Here is a 19,179-nt window from a genome sequence, read left to right on the forward strand (position 1 = left end):
AGTGAGAAATGTGCATTTAAAAATGATGTATAATATAACCACGTTTATTTAAGAATGTATTCTAATATCAAACATCAAATTTCAGCCATGTAAAACTGCAATTACTTTTGCACCAACCTAAAAAATCACGTTTTGCTTTACCTGTTCATCAGTTGATGGGTGTTTGAATTGTTTCTGTTTCTCAGTTGTTCTTAAATTCTGCTATGAACATTCACATACAGGTTTTTGTGTGTATATAAATTTTCAATTCTTTTGGGTTATAGGCCATTGAAGGCCATTGTAAAGATTTGGGCTTTTATTCTGAAAGAAATGGGAAGCCTTTTCATACTGTTCATGGGGTTCTCAAGGCAAGAATAATGAAGTGGTTTGAAAAAAGACCTGATGCTGGGAAAGACTGAACACAGGAGGAGAAGGGGACGACAAAGGATGAGATGGTTGGATTGCGTCACCGACTTAATGGACATGAGTTTAAGTAAGCTCTGGGAGTTGGTGATGGACAGGGAAACCTGGTTTGCTGCAGTCAATGGGGTAGCAAAGAGTTGGACACAACTGAACAACTGACCTGAACTGAAATGGGAAGCCACTGAAGGTCTTTGGAGCAGAGGGGTGATGCGATTTGACCTACCATATCACTCTGACTGCTAAATTATATGTGGGCAAGGGTGGAATCACGGAGAATCAAACAGAGAATTGGTGGATATTTGCAGTAATGGCAGCTTGCAAGGCAGTTGGTATCAGGGAGGTGGCAAGAAGTGGCTGAACTCTGCATATGTCTTTAAGATACAATCAACAAGATTTTCTGCCAGACTGTGAGCAAAATATGAAACAAAAGTCAAAATTTGTGGTTCATTCATTTTTACTGCAGGAAATAGTATGTCAAAATCATTTCTTCTCTTTTAGTTCAGGCCCCAAATTCTTAATTAGATAATATAACATGTTTTAAAATATTGTTCATGATAATAACAACAATAACAATAACACCCTACAACCTATTAAACACCAGATCCTTTAATCCAGCTATCTCATGAGGAAGATATTATTTTCCTCAATTAATTAATGTGTAAACAAAGATATGGTTAACATCTTCCCTAATTTTTGTTCCCCTTTTAAACTTCAGACCAACCAGAAAAAGTCAAACATGTACCGCCAACCACTACATAGGATGCCCTGCTTCTGGTTAGTCCACCAACATCTTCCCACAGGCCAATAATCTTCAATTAGGGCATAATCAAAGCCTTCCTCTTTTTCCCCTATAAAGCTTTCCCAGTCCTCTACCTTCTTGAGTCTCTGCTGAAACACATGTAATGGTGATTGACTCCATTGCTTTAGCAAGCCATAAATACACAAGCCTTCGTTTGCTTTCATTTGGTTAGTATTCTTTTCCACAGGTGTCTTGAGTCAAGTTTCCTGAAGCGGAGCTTGAAATGAAGGCCTCGGTTTAGATTTGAAAATGAAAGTGAAAGTCATTCCGTCGTGTCTGACTCTTTGCGGTCCCATGGACTATACAGTTTTTGGAATTCTCCAGGCCAGAATACTGGAATGGGTAGCCTTTTCCTTCTCCAGGGGATCTTCCCAACCCAGGGATCAAACCCAGGTTTCCCACATTGCAGGCAGATTCTTTACCAGCTGAGCCACAATGGAAGCCCCGGTTTATGTTTATAAGAGAATATTCTCAAGATCATAACATTTAAAGAGAGTGGTGGGAACAGGACTGAAAAGAGGGAGAAGTTGGACTGCCATACATTTGCATTAGAGAACTTAAGCGATCCCATGGGAACTCTGAGTCTGGAATGGCCCTTCAGAAATGTACCCTGGCCTGGATCAGTCATTGGATATAAGAAAGGTAGAGGAAACTTAGGTGTGAAACAGGTCTCTCTGACCAAAGGCAAATCCCAGGGAAGATCTAGCTGTGAGCTCGTAGCAGCCAACACTCTGAGCAGCTGGGAAACAGTCCTTGGGTTCTATTTGAGTGAGGATGTGGGGGTGGGGGACAGGTGGAGACTGGCATACAGTTGGCAGCAGATCGTGACTTGAACTCAACTTGGAATCCAAGTTTAAAGCTCCTTTTGCTCCAGCATAGCTGTATTCACTCAAAAAAAAAAAATGTGACAAATGGAGAGTCTGAGACCACTCATTTTCTTTTCTCCTGATCCAAAACCAAGGCCATATTTGTAAAGTGATTCCAACATTTTTTGTAAGTGACCTTGAGCATAGCAGTTGACTCAATTGAATATGGCATTTTAAAGATCTGAAATAAAACACCAACCAAAGCAGTAAACAGAATTACCACATGGAGACATTTATATCACCTTAATATTACATTGCTCTACAAAATGTTTCCCTCTCTCAGTAGAGAACACTGTGATATCCAACTTTCCAGCTTGTTGCTACTGCTAAGTCACTTCAGTCGTGTCCGACTCTGCGCGACCCCATAGACGGCAGCCCACCAGGCTCCCCCGTCCCTGGGATTCTCCAGGCAAGAACACTGGAGTGGGTTGCATTTCCTTCTCCAATGCATGAAAGTGAAAAGTGAAAGTGAAGTTGCTCAGTCATGTCCGACTTAGCGACCCCATGGACTGCGGCCTACCAGCCTCCTCCGTCCATGGGATTTTCCAGGCAAGAGTACTGGAGTGGGGTGCCATTGCCTTCTCCAGCTTGAGAAGCTGACAAATGGGAAATAAATTGATGTGAAATAGCACCATTTCTACTTTCAGGATCTTCATCCCACAGGGAAAATGATTCCATCTTAGTGAAAATCCTAATAAAACATATCTTGGAAGTTAGTAAAATATTAATTTATTCTTTAAAAGAATCTAGTTCCTCTACCTTACTTCTTTATTTGTGTTATATACTTATTGCAATAAGTAGCTTTATTTGAGCTAAACTCCATGCTTCTGTTTTGGTATTAGAAGTAAATCAGCTGATACTATTTCCGGCAGTGAGAGTTTACCTGAAGCTTATAAAAAACACACTCCAAGTTCTGTCTACAAATTGGTCTGAACAGTCTTTTTATCTATAAACAAGTCTGTGACTGTTTTTTCATTCTGTCAGCATATTCTCACTATCACAAGACCTTTTGAATACATTACTCATTGTTCCCAGAGCTTTTAGCTCTTTCCCTTTCTGTATGTCCTGGAAATTCCCTCATTCATCCCTCTGACTCCTAGCCTGCCCCATAAATTTACTCACCTCTTGTTTAACCTCGTATGAGATCTCAGTCAAATTAAAATTCCAGGTAACTATTGCCCGTAGCATAGCATGGTAGTTCTTAAACTCTGAGCCCCAAGAATCACTAGGGGAAATGACCAACATAGAAACTATTAGAGATTCACACTAGACCTAAAGATTCAGAATTTCTGGAAGTGATGCTCTGTGCTCTGTGTGTGCTTAGTTGCTCATTCATGTCCTACTCTTCACGACACAGCTGTAGTCTGCTAGGCTCCTCTTTCCATGGGATTCTCCAGGCAAGAATACTGGAGTTGGTGGCCATGCCCTCCTCCAAGGGATCTTCCCAACCCAGGGAACAAACCCAAGTTTCCCACATTGCAGGCAGATTCTTCACTGTTTCAGCGAACAGGGAAGCCCAAGAATACTGGAGTGGGTAGCCTTTCCCGTCTCCAGGGGATCTTCTCTACCCAGGAATCAAATAGGGGCCTCCTGCATTGCAGGCGGATTCTTTACCAGCTGAGCTATCTGGGAAGCCCCCAGATAAATATGCAATTAAAAGTCTCTTTGTGAAATCCTATTAGACATCACAGCTTGAGAGCTACTCACAAGCGAATTTCACATTTCCAGCTACTGATATATGCATCACAACGTACATAGAAGCATTGTTTACACTGGATATGATACGGAAGCAACCTAAACTGTCCGTCAACAGATGAAAAGACAAAGAAGATGTGATACACGCACACGCACACACACACACACACACACACACACACACAGAGTGGGATACTACTCAGCCATAAAAAAGAATGAAAATCTGTCATTTGCAACAGCATGGATGAACTGTGAAGGCATTATGCTAAGTGCAGTAAGTCAGACAGAGAAAGACTATATACTGTATGATATCATGTATATGTAGAATCTTGAAAATACGACAAAAAGAAGCAGAGTTACAAATATAGAGAACAAACTAGTGGTTACCAGTGGCAAGACAGGAGTAATATGGTAGGAAAATGTGAGGCACAAACTAGAGGGTATAAGATAGTCTCAAGGATGTATTATAAAGTACAGAGAATGCAACCAATATTTTGTAGTAACTGTAAATGGAAAGTAACTTTCAAAAATGATATTTTAAAAAATTCTTTAATTAAAGAAAAAAACAACACACAAGCATACAAAGTCTGTTCCTGACTCTGCCTTCCATTTATGGCTCCTAAGTTTTACTCATAATGTTTTTTCTCTGAAATATCTTTTCCTCATCTTTGTCATGAAAATAGTATCCAGCCTTCAAGATGGATAATGTGAAGAGAACTGGGCTGCATTCCATACCTCCCTGTCACCACTCTCCCAACCCCACATCTGTTACCCAAACAAATATCATAAAACCCACCCTTATATATCTATCTCACCCATTGTCTCCTTTTCACCCCCATTCTCACCTCTTTAGCTCAGCTGAACCACTGAATGACCTTTTAACAAATCTCTCACACTCCATCTGCCCACATACTCCAATTTATTCTTCATGGTTCTATTAATCTTGCACAATTTATTATAGCTATTTCTCATATGGCAAATAATGTTCACTTTTTCAACATTACCTACAACTTGGGATAAAAATGTCCCAGTCTGGCTTTCAAAACTATTCTATCAAATTGTTGTTGCCATTCAGTCACTAAGTTGTGTCCGATTCTTTGTAATCCCATGGACTGCGCCATGCCAGGCTTTTCTGTCCTCCACTATCTCCCAGAGTTTGATTAAATTTATGTCCATTGAGTTAGTGATACTATCCAACCATCTCATCCCCTGCTGCCCACTTCCCCTTTCATCCTCAGTCTTTCCCAGCATCAGGGTCTTTTCCAGTGAGTCGTCTGTTCACATCAGATGACCAAAGTATTGGAGCTTCAGCTTCAGCATCAATCCTTCCAATGCATATTCAGAATTGATTTCCTTTAAGACTGACTGGTTTGATAGCATTGCAGTCCAAGGGACTCTCAAGAGTCCTGTCCAGCACCACAATTCAAAAACATCAATTCTTCAGTGCTCAGCCTTCTGTATGGTCCAACTTCACATCCCATACATGACTAATGGAAAAATCATAGCTTTGACTAGACAGACCTTTGTTGGTAAAGTGTTATCTCTGTTTTTGAATATGCTGTCTAGGCTTGTCATAGCTTTCCTTCTAAGAAGCAAGCGTCTTTTAATTTCCTGGCTGCAGTCACCATCTGCAGTGATTTTGGAGCCCAAGAAAATAGAATCTGCTTTTATTTTACTGCTTCTACTTCTCCCCATCTATTTGCCATGAAATGATGGGACCAGATGCCTGATCTTCATTTTTTGAATGTTCAGTTTTAAGCCAGCTTTTCCAATCTCCTTTTTCACTTCCATCAAAAGGCTCTTTAGTTCTTCGTTTTCTGCCATAAGGGTGGTGTCATCTTCATATCTGAGGTTATTGATATTTCTCCTGGCTATCTTGATTTCAATTTGTACTTCATCCAGCCCGACATTTCACGTAATTGTGGCTCAGTTGGTAAAGAATCTGCCTGCAAGGCAGGAGACCTGGGTTCAATCCCTGGTTTGGGAAGATCCCCTGGAGAAGGAAAAGGCTACCCACTTTAGTATTCTGGCCTGGAGAATTCCATGGACTATAGCCCATGGGGTAGCAAAGAGTCAGACACAACTGAGTGACTTTCACTTTCACTTTTCACTTTCACTCTCCGAAAATGTAAGATAAGCAGGGTGACAACGTACTCCTTTCCCAATTTGGAACCAGTCCGTTGTTCCATGTCTGTTCTAATTGCTGCTTCTTGATCTGAATACAGATTTTTCAGGAGGCAGGTAAGGTGGTCTGGTATTCCCATCTATTTAAGAATTTTCCACAGTTTGTTACGATCCACACAGTCAAAGGCTTTGACACAGTCAAGAAAGCAGAAGTAGGTAGATGTTTTTCTGGAACTCTCTTGCTTTTTCGATGATCCAACGGATGTTGACAATTTGATCTCTGGTTCCTCTGCCTTTTCTAAATCCAACTTGAAACATTTGGAAATTCTCGGTTCGTGTACTATTGAAGCCTAGCTTGGAAACTTGAGCATAACTTTGCTAGCGTTTGAAATGAGTACAATTGTGTGGTAATCTGAACATTCTTTGGCATTGCCTTTATTTGGGGTTGGAATGAAAACTGATCTTTTCCAGTCCTGTGGCCACAGCTGAGTTTTCCAAATTTGCTGGCATATTGACTGCAGCACTTTCACAGCATCATCTTTTAGGATTTGAACTAACTCAACTGGAATTCCATCACCTCCCCTAGCTTTGTTTGTAGCGATGCTTCCTAAGGCCCACTTGACTTTGCATTCCAGGATGTCTGGCTCTAAGTGAGTGACCACACCATTGTGATTATCTGGGTCATGATGATCTTTTTTGTATAGTTCTGTGTATTCTTGCCACCTCTTAGTATCTTCTGCTTCAATTAGGTTCATACCATTTGTCTGTTATTGAGCCCATCTTTACATGAAATTTTCCTTTCGTATCTCTAATTTTCTTGAATATATCTTTAGCCTTTCCCATTCTATTGTTTTCCTCTATTTCTTTGCATTGATCACTGAGGAAGGCTTTCTCATCTCTCCTGACTATTCTTTGGCACTCTGCATTCAAATGGTATATCTTTCCTTTTCTCCTTTGCTTTTAGCTTCTATTCTTTTCTCAACTATTTATAAGGCCTCCCTAGACAACCATTGTAAGGCCCCAATTCAACTGAAGTAAAACTGGAGAGAATTCTGTTCTTTCCTTTCTGGGATATCAGAGGTCAAAATGGGGGGAACAACCAACCATGAAAGTAATACTTAGTAGTCTCAATGTCCACACGGTTGGGGGAGAAGAGAGGCTAGTAGTTTGAAAGGAATGTTTTTAAAAATGTGTGCAAAGATTCATTGTGAGTCATGAAGGTAAAAATAACTGCTTTCATTTTTTTCTATCTTTTATCAGCCAATCTCTGCATAACTATAATGTCCTTCATAAAACCTGCTCTAGTGTTTTGTTTCTTAATTTTGTTTTTAATTGGAAGATAATTACTCTATAACATTGTGATGGTTTCTGCCATACATCAGCATGAATCAGCCATGGATATACGGGTGTCCCCTCTCTCTTAAACCTCCTTCCTATCTCCTCCCTGTCCCACTCCTTTAGGTTATCATATAGCACCAGCTTTGGGTTCCCTGCATTCAACAGCAAATTCCCACTACCTACTTTACATATGCTAATGTATATGTTTCAATACTGCTCTCTCAAGTCATCCTGCTTTCTCCCTCCTCCACTGTGACTGTAAGTCTGTTGCTTACATCTGCATCTCCTTTGAAACTGCCTCGAAAACAGATCATCAGTACCATCTTTCTAGATTCCATGTATATGTCAGTATACGATATCTTTCTCTTTCTGATTTACTTCACTTTGTGTAATAGGCTCTAGGTTCATCTGCCTCAGTAGAACTGACTCAAATGCATTCTTTTTTCATAGCTGAGTAATATTCCACTCTATAGTGTTTTTTTTTAAAGTAGGTTAACCACCATAATACAAGAACAGCCAGAATTTTATTGGGAAGAAAGTCAGTAGGGTAACAGTAACTTCTGTATCTTTAAGAGGGTAGCAAGTCTTCCACTTCCAAATTCAAGAAAGGTGCAAGAATCTCCCGCAGTTCCCACATCCTGCGGCGCCCAAGAATTGTAGGGAGCACTTTTTCAAAGATAAATGTAGCATCAAAAAACAGTATGTAACATGAAAGTCCAGTCAAGGTGAGGACATAAAACATGATGAAAATCCTCAGTGCACATTTCCTAGAAGGAAAGAAACACATTTGTGGTTAAGAATATCTGAAGGATGTAGAGAACAAACTAGTGGCTACCAGTGGGGAGAGGGCAGATGAGGGGGCAAGATAGGGCTAGAAATTAAGAGACACAAGCTATTATGTACAAAATGAATACACGACAAGGATATATTGTATAGTACAGGGAAGTATAGCTATCATTTCATAATAAATGTAAATGCAGTATAATCTATAAAAATATTAAATCACTATGTTGAATAAGTCTGTCCAAGAGTGTTCAACATGTCTGACTCTTTTGCAACCCCATAGACTGCAGTCCATCAGGTACCTCTCTTCATTGGATTTCCCAGGCAAGAATACTGGAGTGGATTGCCATTTCCTCCTCCAGGGAACCTTCCCGACCCAGGGATTGAACCCGCATCTCCTGCAATCACAGGCAGGTTCTTTACCACTGAGTCACCTTGGAAGCCCCTTTACCTGAAACCAATATGATATTATAAATCAGCTGTACATCAACCAATTAATCAATAGATAGATAAGTAAATAAACAAACAAAAGAACATTCTGAAGAAAATCACACTGATGTGACTCTTGGTTCCTCCATCTGCGTAGCTCTACAGCTTCAAGTAAGTAATTGAACTTCTCTTAACTGCTGTTGATGTCTGCAAAAGAAGGAACTTGGGGGTAGATAGACATAAGCCCATCCTAGGGCTGGCATTGGAATTCTAAGATTCTATAGCCATGAGACAATGAAACCCTGGATACTGTGGAGTTCTTTTCTTTGAAATGCTAGTCTTGCACTCTAGAGGTTACTGCCACCCTTACTTCACTTGTGAGGTACAGGAAGTCTATTTGGGGAGAAATAAGGGCACAGCCAACTAGGTAGATTTTCCTCAGGGTACAAAATACCATGTGACAAGTGAATTCAGCTCTCTTTATCACCGGTTTTATCCCACCACCAGCCATGCCCTTTTTGCATTACATTTATTTGCTTTGAAGTTCTTACATTATTATCTAATTATAAATGAAATACACGATTAGGGTAGAAGATCTGGAAAATCCAGAAAGACAGAAAGAACAAAAGCAATGTCACAGATAATCCAGTTACCTGGAGATAATTACCTTCTATAATCCATTTCAGAAGAGTAAGTCTAGGGCACGGTTAAAGCTAGTTATGCATATATTTTGTGACCCAACTCTTTGAATTCCATGAACCTGAGCCAAGTTTCTTGGCATTATTGCCCCTGGCTATCTCTTGGCAGGTACACAAATAATTGCTTCTACTTTTATTAAAGAGCCAATGATCTTAAAATACTCTATTTGAAAGAGGCTTTGATGGCGAGCAAGGTGAAGCAGAAATGTCCTGTCCTCCAGGAGAACTAAATCTAGATTTGTTCCTTCTTATGCAAAGAAAAATGACTCACTGCCAACACATACCTAGTAAATAAACACTATCTTCCTAAATTCCAAAATTAATCATATTTGGAAATACTAAGCTGTGACATTTTCCACAAAACACCACATTAATATATAAAGAGAAAATAGTTTTTTTTTCCTAAATTACAGATAACTTGGAAAACAGATAAATTAAAGCCTATAATCCTATAACTTTGATATAATCAGTTATTGCTGCCTAGTTTCTAAGTCATGTATGACTCTTCACATCACCACCAGGCTCCTCTGTCCACGGAATTCTCTAGGCAAGAACAGTGGAGTTGGTTTTCTTCTCCAGGGGATCTTCCTGACCCAGGGATTGAACCAGTTTCTCCTGCATTGCAGGCAGACATCTTCACTGTCTGAGCCACCAAGGAAGCCCCAACATCAATTAAAAAAAAAAAACAAGAAAATAAAATCTTTAATCTTTTCTAAATGTTCACATTATATGTGGTCAATAAATAGAAGAAAAACTATAAGCTAACTGAGAGATTGGGGATAATACCAGGAAGAGGCCACCCTCTGAAGCTAAAAACAGCAAAATTGGTACAGAATAATTGACTTTGTAAGATAAATCTCCTGAAAAGAGATAATGTATAGATATGCTTAAATGGAATAGAATGTTTCCAGTTCTTTGAAAGGAGACTTGTAAAAGTCTTAGACAATCTTAACTAGGATGTAATTCTGTGTGTGTGTGTGTGCTCAGTTGTGTCTAATGCTTTGTGACCCCATGGACTGTAACCCACCAGGCAAATCTGTCTATCAGATTCTCCAGGCAAGAGTACTGGAATGGGTTGCCATTTCCTCTTCCAGAGGATCTTTTTATCCCAGGGATTGAATCCATGTCTCCTGGGCCTCATACATTGGCAGGCAGATTCTCTTCCACTTGAGCCATCTCTGAAGCCAATTATGTGATGAAAGATGACCAACTAACCTGGATTGTCTGCCTGTATAACTCAATTAAGTGACAGTGAAAGTCACTCAGTTATGTCCAACACTTTGCGACCCCATGGACTGTCTATGGAATTTTCTAGGCCAGAACACTGGAGTGGGTAGCCTTTCCATTCTCCAGGGGATCTTCCCAACCCAGGGATCGAATCCAGGTCACCTCATTGCAGGCAGATTCTTTACCAGCTGAGCCACAAGGGAAGCCCAAGAATACTGGAGTGGGTAGCCTATTCCTTCTCCAAGGGATCTTCCCAACCAGGAATTGAACTGGGGTTTCCTGCCTTGCAGGCGGATTCTTTACCAACTGAGCTATCAGCGAAGCCCATAACACAATTAAGTGATCACCAAATGGCATTCACTTACTTACTTGTCTGTTTTTGAGATATACTTCACATGCCATAAAACTTATTCTTTAAAGTGTACAATTCAGTGGCTTTTATTCACAAGATTGTACAACCATCACCACTAATTCCAGAAATTTTTCATCAAAATTCCCCCCTAAAATAGTCATTCCCTATTTTCCACTATCCCTAGGCCTGGTAGCCACAAATCTAGTTTCTGCATACCTGGATTTTCCTAATTTTAATATTTTATATGAATAAACTGATATAACATGTGGCCTTTGGGGTCTGACTTCTTTCACTTAGCATAATGTTTTCAAGGGTCATTCATGTTGTGGCATGTATAGGTACTTTATTGTTTTTCATGGCTGAATAATATTCCATCGTATGGATATACCACATTTTGTTCACCTATTTAATCCATTGATGTTTGTATTGTTTCCACTTTTTAGCTATTGTGAATACTCATATACAGGTTTTTATGTGGACATATATTTTCAGTTCTTTGGGTGCATATGGTAGCTTAACATTTTCAGGAACTGTCAAACTGTTTTCCTAAGTGTTTGCACCACTTTACAATCCCACTAACACTCTCTGAAGATTCTAATTTCTCCACATCCTCTCCAATGCTTGTCATCATCTGTCTTTTTAATTATAGTTATCTCAGTGGTGTAAAGTAAACTCTGGGAGTTGGTGGTGGACAGGGAGGCTTGGCGTGCTGCAGTCCATGGGATCACAAAGAGTCGGACATGACTGAGCAACCTAACTGAACTGAACTGATCTAGAGGTGTAAAGTGATATCTCATTATTTATTTGTTTATTTATTTTGGTTTATGGGATCTTAGTTCCCTGACCAAGGATCAGAACTGGGCCCTGGCAATGAAAACAAGTCCTAATCACTGGATCACAAGGGAATTTCTAGAATCTCATGATTTTGATTTGTATTTCCCCAAAGATCAATAATGCTTTCATTGTGCTTTTTCACTGAAAATATTTTCAAGTGATTTTTGGCCATTTGCATATCTTCTTTGAAGAAGTGTCTATTCGAGTTTTTTGCTTATATTAAAAATTAGGCTGTTTGTCTTTTGCTATTTCAAGAGTTGTTTATCTTTTCTGAATACTAAATGTTTACTTTACAGAATTGTGAAAAAGTTGATTCTGACAATTTTTTCAGCTCTCTCATTGATTTTTATGGAGGAGGAAGTTTTCTTTGATGGTCCTTACTTCACCATCAACATCACTCTTCACTTGTTACTTTAATTAATAAATAAGTTAAATATTTGCTTAGCATGATGAATATATTTTATATTTAATATTCACAAATGATCAAGACTTCTGCCTTCAAGTAGCCCATGGATTATTAAGATAAGACAGGTTGGAAATAATTTAACTGCAATAGTATGCTGTGGGCACTATGATTATGAGCCAAGTACAATGTGCATACACAAAAGAGAGAGCTGAAGATTCTACTTGGGTTAGTGCTTGGGAATAAAGAATCAAAAGAGCTTTCTTAAGCAAAAGAGATAAAATGGTTTTTATACCATTTTCATTATATTTTTATAAAATTGAGTTAACAATATTTGTGCATGTATGTGTTTGTTTGTGAAAACATAGCCAGAGTTTACTCAATTTTCACATTTTCTCTAACAAAAGAATAAAACAAAATAAAAAGATTTAAAAATAGCTTTCTTAGAGGAAAGTACTACTCAAGGCATATATGATGGTATGGCATCTCCAGAAAAAGAGATCCAGAGTCAGAATTTGCCAGTATGTGTGTCTTCAATATCATACAAGGGAGAGCCACCCTGTCTAGCAAACAAAGGTTTTCAAATCTGCTTAGCAGGTATGTTCTTTCAGTAGAGGTGGCTGCATCATAGTTTGCAGACACCATCCTTTAAAATTTATGTGTATGTAGTTTTCTGGGGCTTCCCAGGTTTCTCAGTGGTAAAGAATCCACCTGCCAATGCTTGAGATGCAGTTTCATTCCCTAGATTGGGAAGATCCCCTGGAGAAGGAAATGGCAACCCACTCCAGTATTCTTGCCTGGAAAATTCCATGGGCAGAGGAGACTGGCAGGCTACATTGAGTTGCCAGGAGTCGGACATGACTTGGTGACTAAGCAAGAATACATATATATGTAGTTATCTAAAATGCTAAGAAAGAAATGTCTATATCTATATCTATTGCAATAGGTATATGTCTTGGGAATTCCCTGGTGGTCCAGTGGTTAGGATTTTGTGCTTTTACTGCTATAGCCTGGGTTCAATCCCTGGTAGGGGAACTAAGATCCCACAAGCCATGCAACATGGCCAGTAAATGAAAGAAAATGCTGATTGAAATTTTTAAAAATATTAAGAAGAAAAACATTACAACTTAAAGTTTTATAGAAGAATAATAAATAATTTATTAAAAATAAAATAAATTCCTTGATGAAATTCAGTCTTACTATAGTCCATTCATTTTGGGGACTCTGTCAGCCTCCAGAGGTCCCTGTTTCTAACTTACCACATTGTAATGTGGGGAGGGGAGCTCTCCTCCAAGGATGGTGATGAAGCCTGAAGAAGCAGGGGCTCCCTGTCATCCATACCCATTTCTTCAGGACTCTGAGAGTCTGGATTCCCTTGCATTTGGAACATCCCCAACTTTGTATCCAGCAGAGCCATGTCCTTGCAAAAATTCTGGGAACAAAAAGACCAATCATTTAAAAAAAAGTCTGCCCTTCTCATTGGAAAGGATGCCAAGTATCTTTCCTCCAGAACAAGTAAAGGGTGTTGCAAATCACATGTGAGTCATGTGTACTCACTGTGTACTCACCTAAGGAAAGAAACTTACACATTCACAGAGTAGTCAGACACAAATATAATTATTCCTTTATTGAATTCAACTATTCAATTTTTTCATCTATGCAAAACATATTTATTTGACTGACTCCACCAGGCGCTATTCTAGGATGTGGCAGGTAACAAAATAGACAAGACATGGGCATTCCATTATGCATGTGTTTTTTAACAAAAGGGACAAAGAATTTTATGTGTGTTTATAAGGGTTGGGTGGTAAGCAATAAGCAACTAAATGCATATATTCATTAGATACTATAGACTAAAATACATGCTAAAGAGAAAGTAAAAACTGTGAGGACACAGTAGCTGAGGCTTGGCTTTGGGACAGCTCTAGGATAGGTAGGATGATTAAGCACCTCTGAATGGGTGACAGGTTCATTCATTCATTAATTCACAGTTTCACTCATGCATTCACATTTACCTCAGTATAAACTCTTGTGTGAGAAGTTCAGATGGAGTCATTTTCCTGGCTAGGGGAGATTAGGGGAGGTCTGGGAGATGAGAGGACATTTGAGTTGAGCTTTGAAGAGTGGATAATATGTAGACATGGCGGATAAGCTGCAGATGGAGGAGCTGTAGGAGCAGCCCCAGGATATGAGAGCTTGGAAGTACACCACACCTGTGAGACGTTCTGTCAGCCCAAAGCAGAAGTTCAGGAGGGGAGAGAAGGGTAGAAGGGGACCAGTGTGTGGGATACACTCAACTTTCAGGGAAAAAAATGGCCTCTGTGTGTAGATTAAAATAATTTCATTTGATCATTATTTGAACTCGTGTAACTGCGAAATCTTACCTCTATTCTTGCAATGAGTTTTTCCTTTAATTTATGAGCTTCATCACAAGCATCTTCCTGGAAAGACACCCACAATTTTGGGTAAAATAGAAGTTACATTTTCTGGTTTATACAATAAAACCATACTCATTCTGATACCACTAAGTTGTAGGGAGGCTTCACTGAAACTTACTTTTATTCAGTTAAACCCTTCCTCTTAGAAAAAATTCATCATGCAATCACAATAAATTGCAGGAGGTATCACCACAAGGTCAATAAATTGTTTTCAATACTTCAAAGATATAAATTTTCACAATAGCAGCATATTACAAATAATTTTTTTCTCTATCCACTACTCTCTCCTTGCTTCTTAAACTTTTACCAGGACACTAGTTGAAGAAGCATAGCATGTTTCTGAGAAAATAATAAAACTATATTTTTTCTAAATATTTTAAAATTTACAATATATAAATGGAAGTCTTCATTATGTTTGAATACTTGGGCCTTAGAATTTAGTGAAAGTGCTGTCCACAAAAAGTGTCTTGTTCCTCTTTTCTTCCCATGTATCTCAGTAAGATCAAGACACGGGCTGAAAGCAAATCATCCTCTTCTAAGATGCAAATGCCAATTGCACATATGTTCTGAGTAAATAATGCTTAGAAAGGTTTTTAATTAATCATCCCATAATAGACTTGCAGGATATGTTGAAAAGCAGAGCCTTAACTGAAAAAAGAGTGTCCTGTGATTCAAGGAGGTGCCATTTCTGGAAACTAGTCCTTAAAAATTACTTGCAAAAAGAAGAAAAGATATGGATTTTTGAGGTATAGTTTATAATTGATTATAAAACCACAAATATCTAACAAAACAAGTTTATTAAATCCAAAAATCAAATCCTGCCTCATATAAACAGTGAAAAAGTAAGAGGACATCTAGTGGCATAGAAAGTTATTGAAGAAAATGCTAAACGAAAAAGCAAGTTTGAAACTAATATATATAATATTAACTCATTAATATAATAATATTATCATATATGTATTAAAACATTTAGAAGAATATAAATATACTAAAATGTTTGCTGTGTTTGTTTTTGAGAGTGGTTTTATTTTTCTTTCTATATGCAATATTTTTATAATTTTTAAATTTTTAAAATAAGCATGCATTACTTTTGTCAGAAGAAAAAATATTTTTTATATTCTCTTTTAGATTTACATTTAATTAGAGGATAATTACTTTACAATGTTGTATTGGTTTCTGTAGTACAACAATATGAATCAGACATAAGTATACATACATCCCCTCCCTCTGAACTTCCCTCCCACCCCATCATCCCATCCCCTAGGCTGTCACAGAGCACCAAGGAGTTGAGCTCCCTTATTACACAGCAACTTCCCACTAGCATCTGTTATACATATGGTAATGTGTATGTTTCAGCGTTCCTCTCTCAATTATTCCCCTGCTGTGTCCAAAAGTCTGCTGTTCTCTATGGCTGTGTCTCTATTCCTGCCCTGAAAATAAGTTCATCAGTACTGTAATATTTTTTAATCGGACAGCAAGCACAAGACTCTTTTCATGTGGAAATATGGGTATAAATAATAGTAAGTTCTCTTCTAGGTCTAAAATTCTGAGTCTCTTTCGTTGAATTTTGGATTCCATTCACTAAAATTTGAGATTTCTTTGCAGAACTATTTCTCTTCCTTAAAGACATTTTATCATTACCTTGACAAAATTGTTATCCATTTCTCCTATTTGCTTTTTAATTTCCATGATCTTCTCCTTTGGAAAAAAAGAGTATAGAACAAAAGTTGTAATGAATGATGTGTGAAACTGAAAAAGAACAAATGGCAATTTTTAGAAGAATGCTCATTTATGATCAAATAGTCTGAAATTTAATAGAAGCTGGGTTTTCTTGCATCCAGTTCTGGATGCTGATCTGTAAAATCAACATTAAATCAAATCAAAAATATGTCATTAGCCGCATCCTATGTAAGTGGCCATGGAGTTAGGCATTATGCTTGTTGGATACAAGCAATAAGAGTGTTTACCCTCAAACTGCCTATAGAAAATGGATAATCTACACCTTCTTTTTTTTTCCAAGTTCATTCATCACCAACCCCTGAGTTGTGTGATTTAATTATTTAAAAAGGAGCTGTGAGATAATAATCACATTTTACGCAGCACCCTAGTAAATATCTTCACGCGGTAATTATCAAAGATAATTGTACCAAAGGTAACTGAGATAGGAGTCAGTCTCAGGATGAAAGTTATTTTCATACAGATATTTCAGAAAGCTTTGTGGACTCAACATCAGGCTACTTCAAAGTCCTTTCTTCAGCTTAAAGTTCTCATAAATTTGTTTCTGATGTTGTGTGTGTTTAAATACTTTCACCAATTTCCCCCTCCTCCCCCTTTCATGCTTTGAGTCATTCCATTTATTCATGAGAAATAAATGAGCCAATACGTGTGATGTGTGTGTGTTAGTCATTCAGTCGTGTCCGACTCTTTGCGATCCTGTGAACTGTAGCCCTCCAGGTTTCTCTGTCCGTTGAGTTCTCCAGGCAAGAATACTGGAGTAGATTGCCATTCCCTTCTCCAGAGGATCTTCCCAACCCAGGGACTGTACCTTGATCCCTGCATCACAGGCAGGTTCTTTACCACTTGAGCAACAGGCAAGTTCAATACATGTGATATTACTTATTAATTTACTTCTCCTTGAACTTTCCCACACGTTGCTTTTCCTATAGTTTTTTCTAACAATAGCTCACTTGGTAAAGAATCTTCCTGTGATGCAGGAGACCCCAGTCCAATTCCTGGGTCGGGAAGATCCCCTGGAGAAGGGATAGGCTACCCACTCCAATATGCTTGGGCTTCCCTTGTGGCTTAGCTGGTAAAGAATCTGCCTTCAGTGTGGGAGACCTGGGTTTGATCCCTGGGTTGGGCAGATCCCATGGAGAATGGAAAGGGTACCCATTCCAGTATTCTGGCCTGGAGAATCCCATGGGTCCCAAAGAGTTGGACACAACTGAGAGACTTGCACTTCACTTTCACTTTTTCCTTCACCAGAGTAAACCTAAAGCCGTTCTTAGGACTTTGCTTCTATAACAACTGTATTTAAAGCCCCTTACTTATTATATTACTGCATTTGTTTTTACACAGCCTTTTCCATCAGTCTTTAGTCTTAGGACAGAGTTGTGTCAATTTTTAAAGTCACGTTTACTGAGGTGTAATTCACATAGCATGAAACTTATCTTTTAAAAGCGTCACTGTATGCACTGTATGTCACTGCTATGCAATCACCACTGCAGCACTACAGCAAGATATGGAATATTTCCATCACACCCCAAACTGCTTTGAGTTCCTTTATCCAGCCTTTCCCCACTGTAGCCAGTGGCCACTAGTCTATTTTTCATTACTATGGTTTTGCCTTTTTCAGAAATGGGATCATGAAGTATGTAATCTTCCAAGTCTGGCTTCTTTCACTTAGCATCATGCACTGGAGATTTAGATATGTTGTTGGGTGATTAAGAAATCTTTTTAATCTTTGAATAACATTCCATTATTTAGTACATACCACAGTTTATCCACTCACCAGTTGGTGCATATTTGGGCTGTTTCTAGTTTTCAAGTCTGTGCCCATATTTTTAGAGTGTATACAAAGCTGTATATTTCCAGGATATATAATGTTTCCTTTTAACATATTCAGGCCTTCCCTGGTGGCTCAGATGGTAAAGCATCTGCCTACAATGCAGGAGATCATGGTTCGATCCCTGGGTTGGGAAGATACTCTGAAGAAGGAAATGGCAACACACTCTACTACTCTTGCCTGGAAAATCCCATGGACGGAGGAGCCTGGTAGGCTACAGTCTATGGGGTCACAAAGAGTCGCACATGACTGTGCGACTTCACTTTCACTTAACATATTCATGATGCCTTCCTTTTTCATATTTTTTTTTACATTTGCAAAATATGTCTGTTTAATTTTATTTATTTATTTATGTTTCTAGGTTAGTTTTAAATATCTTATACTAGAGTATAGTTGATTTACAATGTTGTGTTAGTTTCAGGTGTACAGCAAAATGATTCAGTTATACACATATCCATTCCTTTTTGGATTCTTTTCCCTTTTCATATTATCCCAAGCCCACGTTGATTTGTCTTTTTAATCTCACTGTCATTTGTCTCTGTGCTTTTTTTCTCTCTTCATTCTTTTGATATCCATCCCTCCCTGTCCTTTCCTCGGGTGAACCCACATTTCTGTATTTTCTGACTTTTGGAGGAAATTTTTTAAGGGGAAAAATGTTTCTTGGCCTTTGTCCTCTTCCCTTTCTTCATAGTTTTCAATTTCCAAAGCCCTAGATAGTGAAAAAAAAAAAAAAGCTGACTTTCCAACTAGAACAAAATGAAGTTGCTATGTCAAAATTTTGCACTAAGCCATAGTTAAAGCCGTTTTTTCCCTTGTTGAAAAATCTGTACATGGCTTTTAATATGTGAGAGGTCTAAACAAATATCACTTCCTACTATAAAAGAGGCATTTTTCTCTTTCTTTCGAAATCCTACTTAATTTAAATTTGGCTTGAACTAAAGCAGAAGCTGGCAATTTCAGTAAAAAAAAAAAAATGTAGTTAGACACAGATTTTCTCCATTTTTAGAGACTTCTTCAAATGCCTGAAGTTTATTAGAGAAGAAAAACTACCAGCCAGGGCTCTGAAAGTTATTTATTATCTAAAGTTGGTCACTACTTTTCTAATATTTTATGACTCTTAAGAAGGGAAAAGTAAACCTTTCTCAGAAAAGAATCTCTAAGAAATGCAAGGAGACAAAAGCAATAAGAAAGCTTTAGATATTGTGAAAACTGACATAAGAATTCTT

At 38.3% G+C, this 19,179-nt stretch overlaps 1 protein-coding gene across 1 annotated transcript in view; it reads right to left on the reverse strand.

Annotated features, from left to right (window-relative positions):
• Positions 1-7,729: 7,729 nt before the first annotated feature.
• Positions 7,730-19,179, reverse strand: part of SMCO2 (single-pass membrane protein with coiled-coil domains 2) — a 43,211-nt gene continuing 31,761 nt past the window's right edge. Inside the window, exons 6-8 of the mRNA XM_069581988.1 lie at positions 14,335-14,387; positions 13,210-13,382; positions 7,730-7,991 (exon numbers count right to left, since the gene is read on the reverse strand). Of these exons, the coding sequence (XP_069438089.1) occupies positions 7,793-7,991; positions 13,210-13,382; positions 14,335-14,387 (425 nt within the window). The 3' untranslated portion in view covers positions 7,730-7,792. The remainder of the gene's footprint in view (positions 7,992-13,209; positions 13,383-14,334; positions 14,388-19,179) is intronic.

Source organism: Ovis canadensis, chromosome 3 (assembly GCF_042477335.2).
Source record: "Ovis canadensis isolate MfBH-ARS-UI-01 breed Bighorn chromosome 3, ARS-UI_OviCan_v2, whole genome shotgun sequence".
Lineage (NCBI taxonomy): Eukaryota > Metazoa > Chordata > Mammalia > Artiodactyla > Bovidae > Ovis > Ovis canadensis.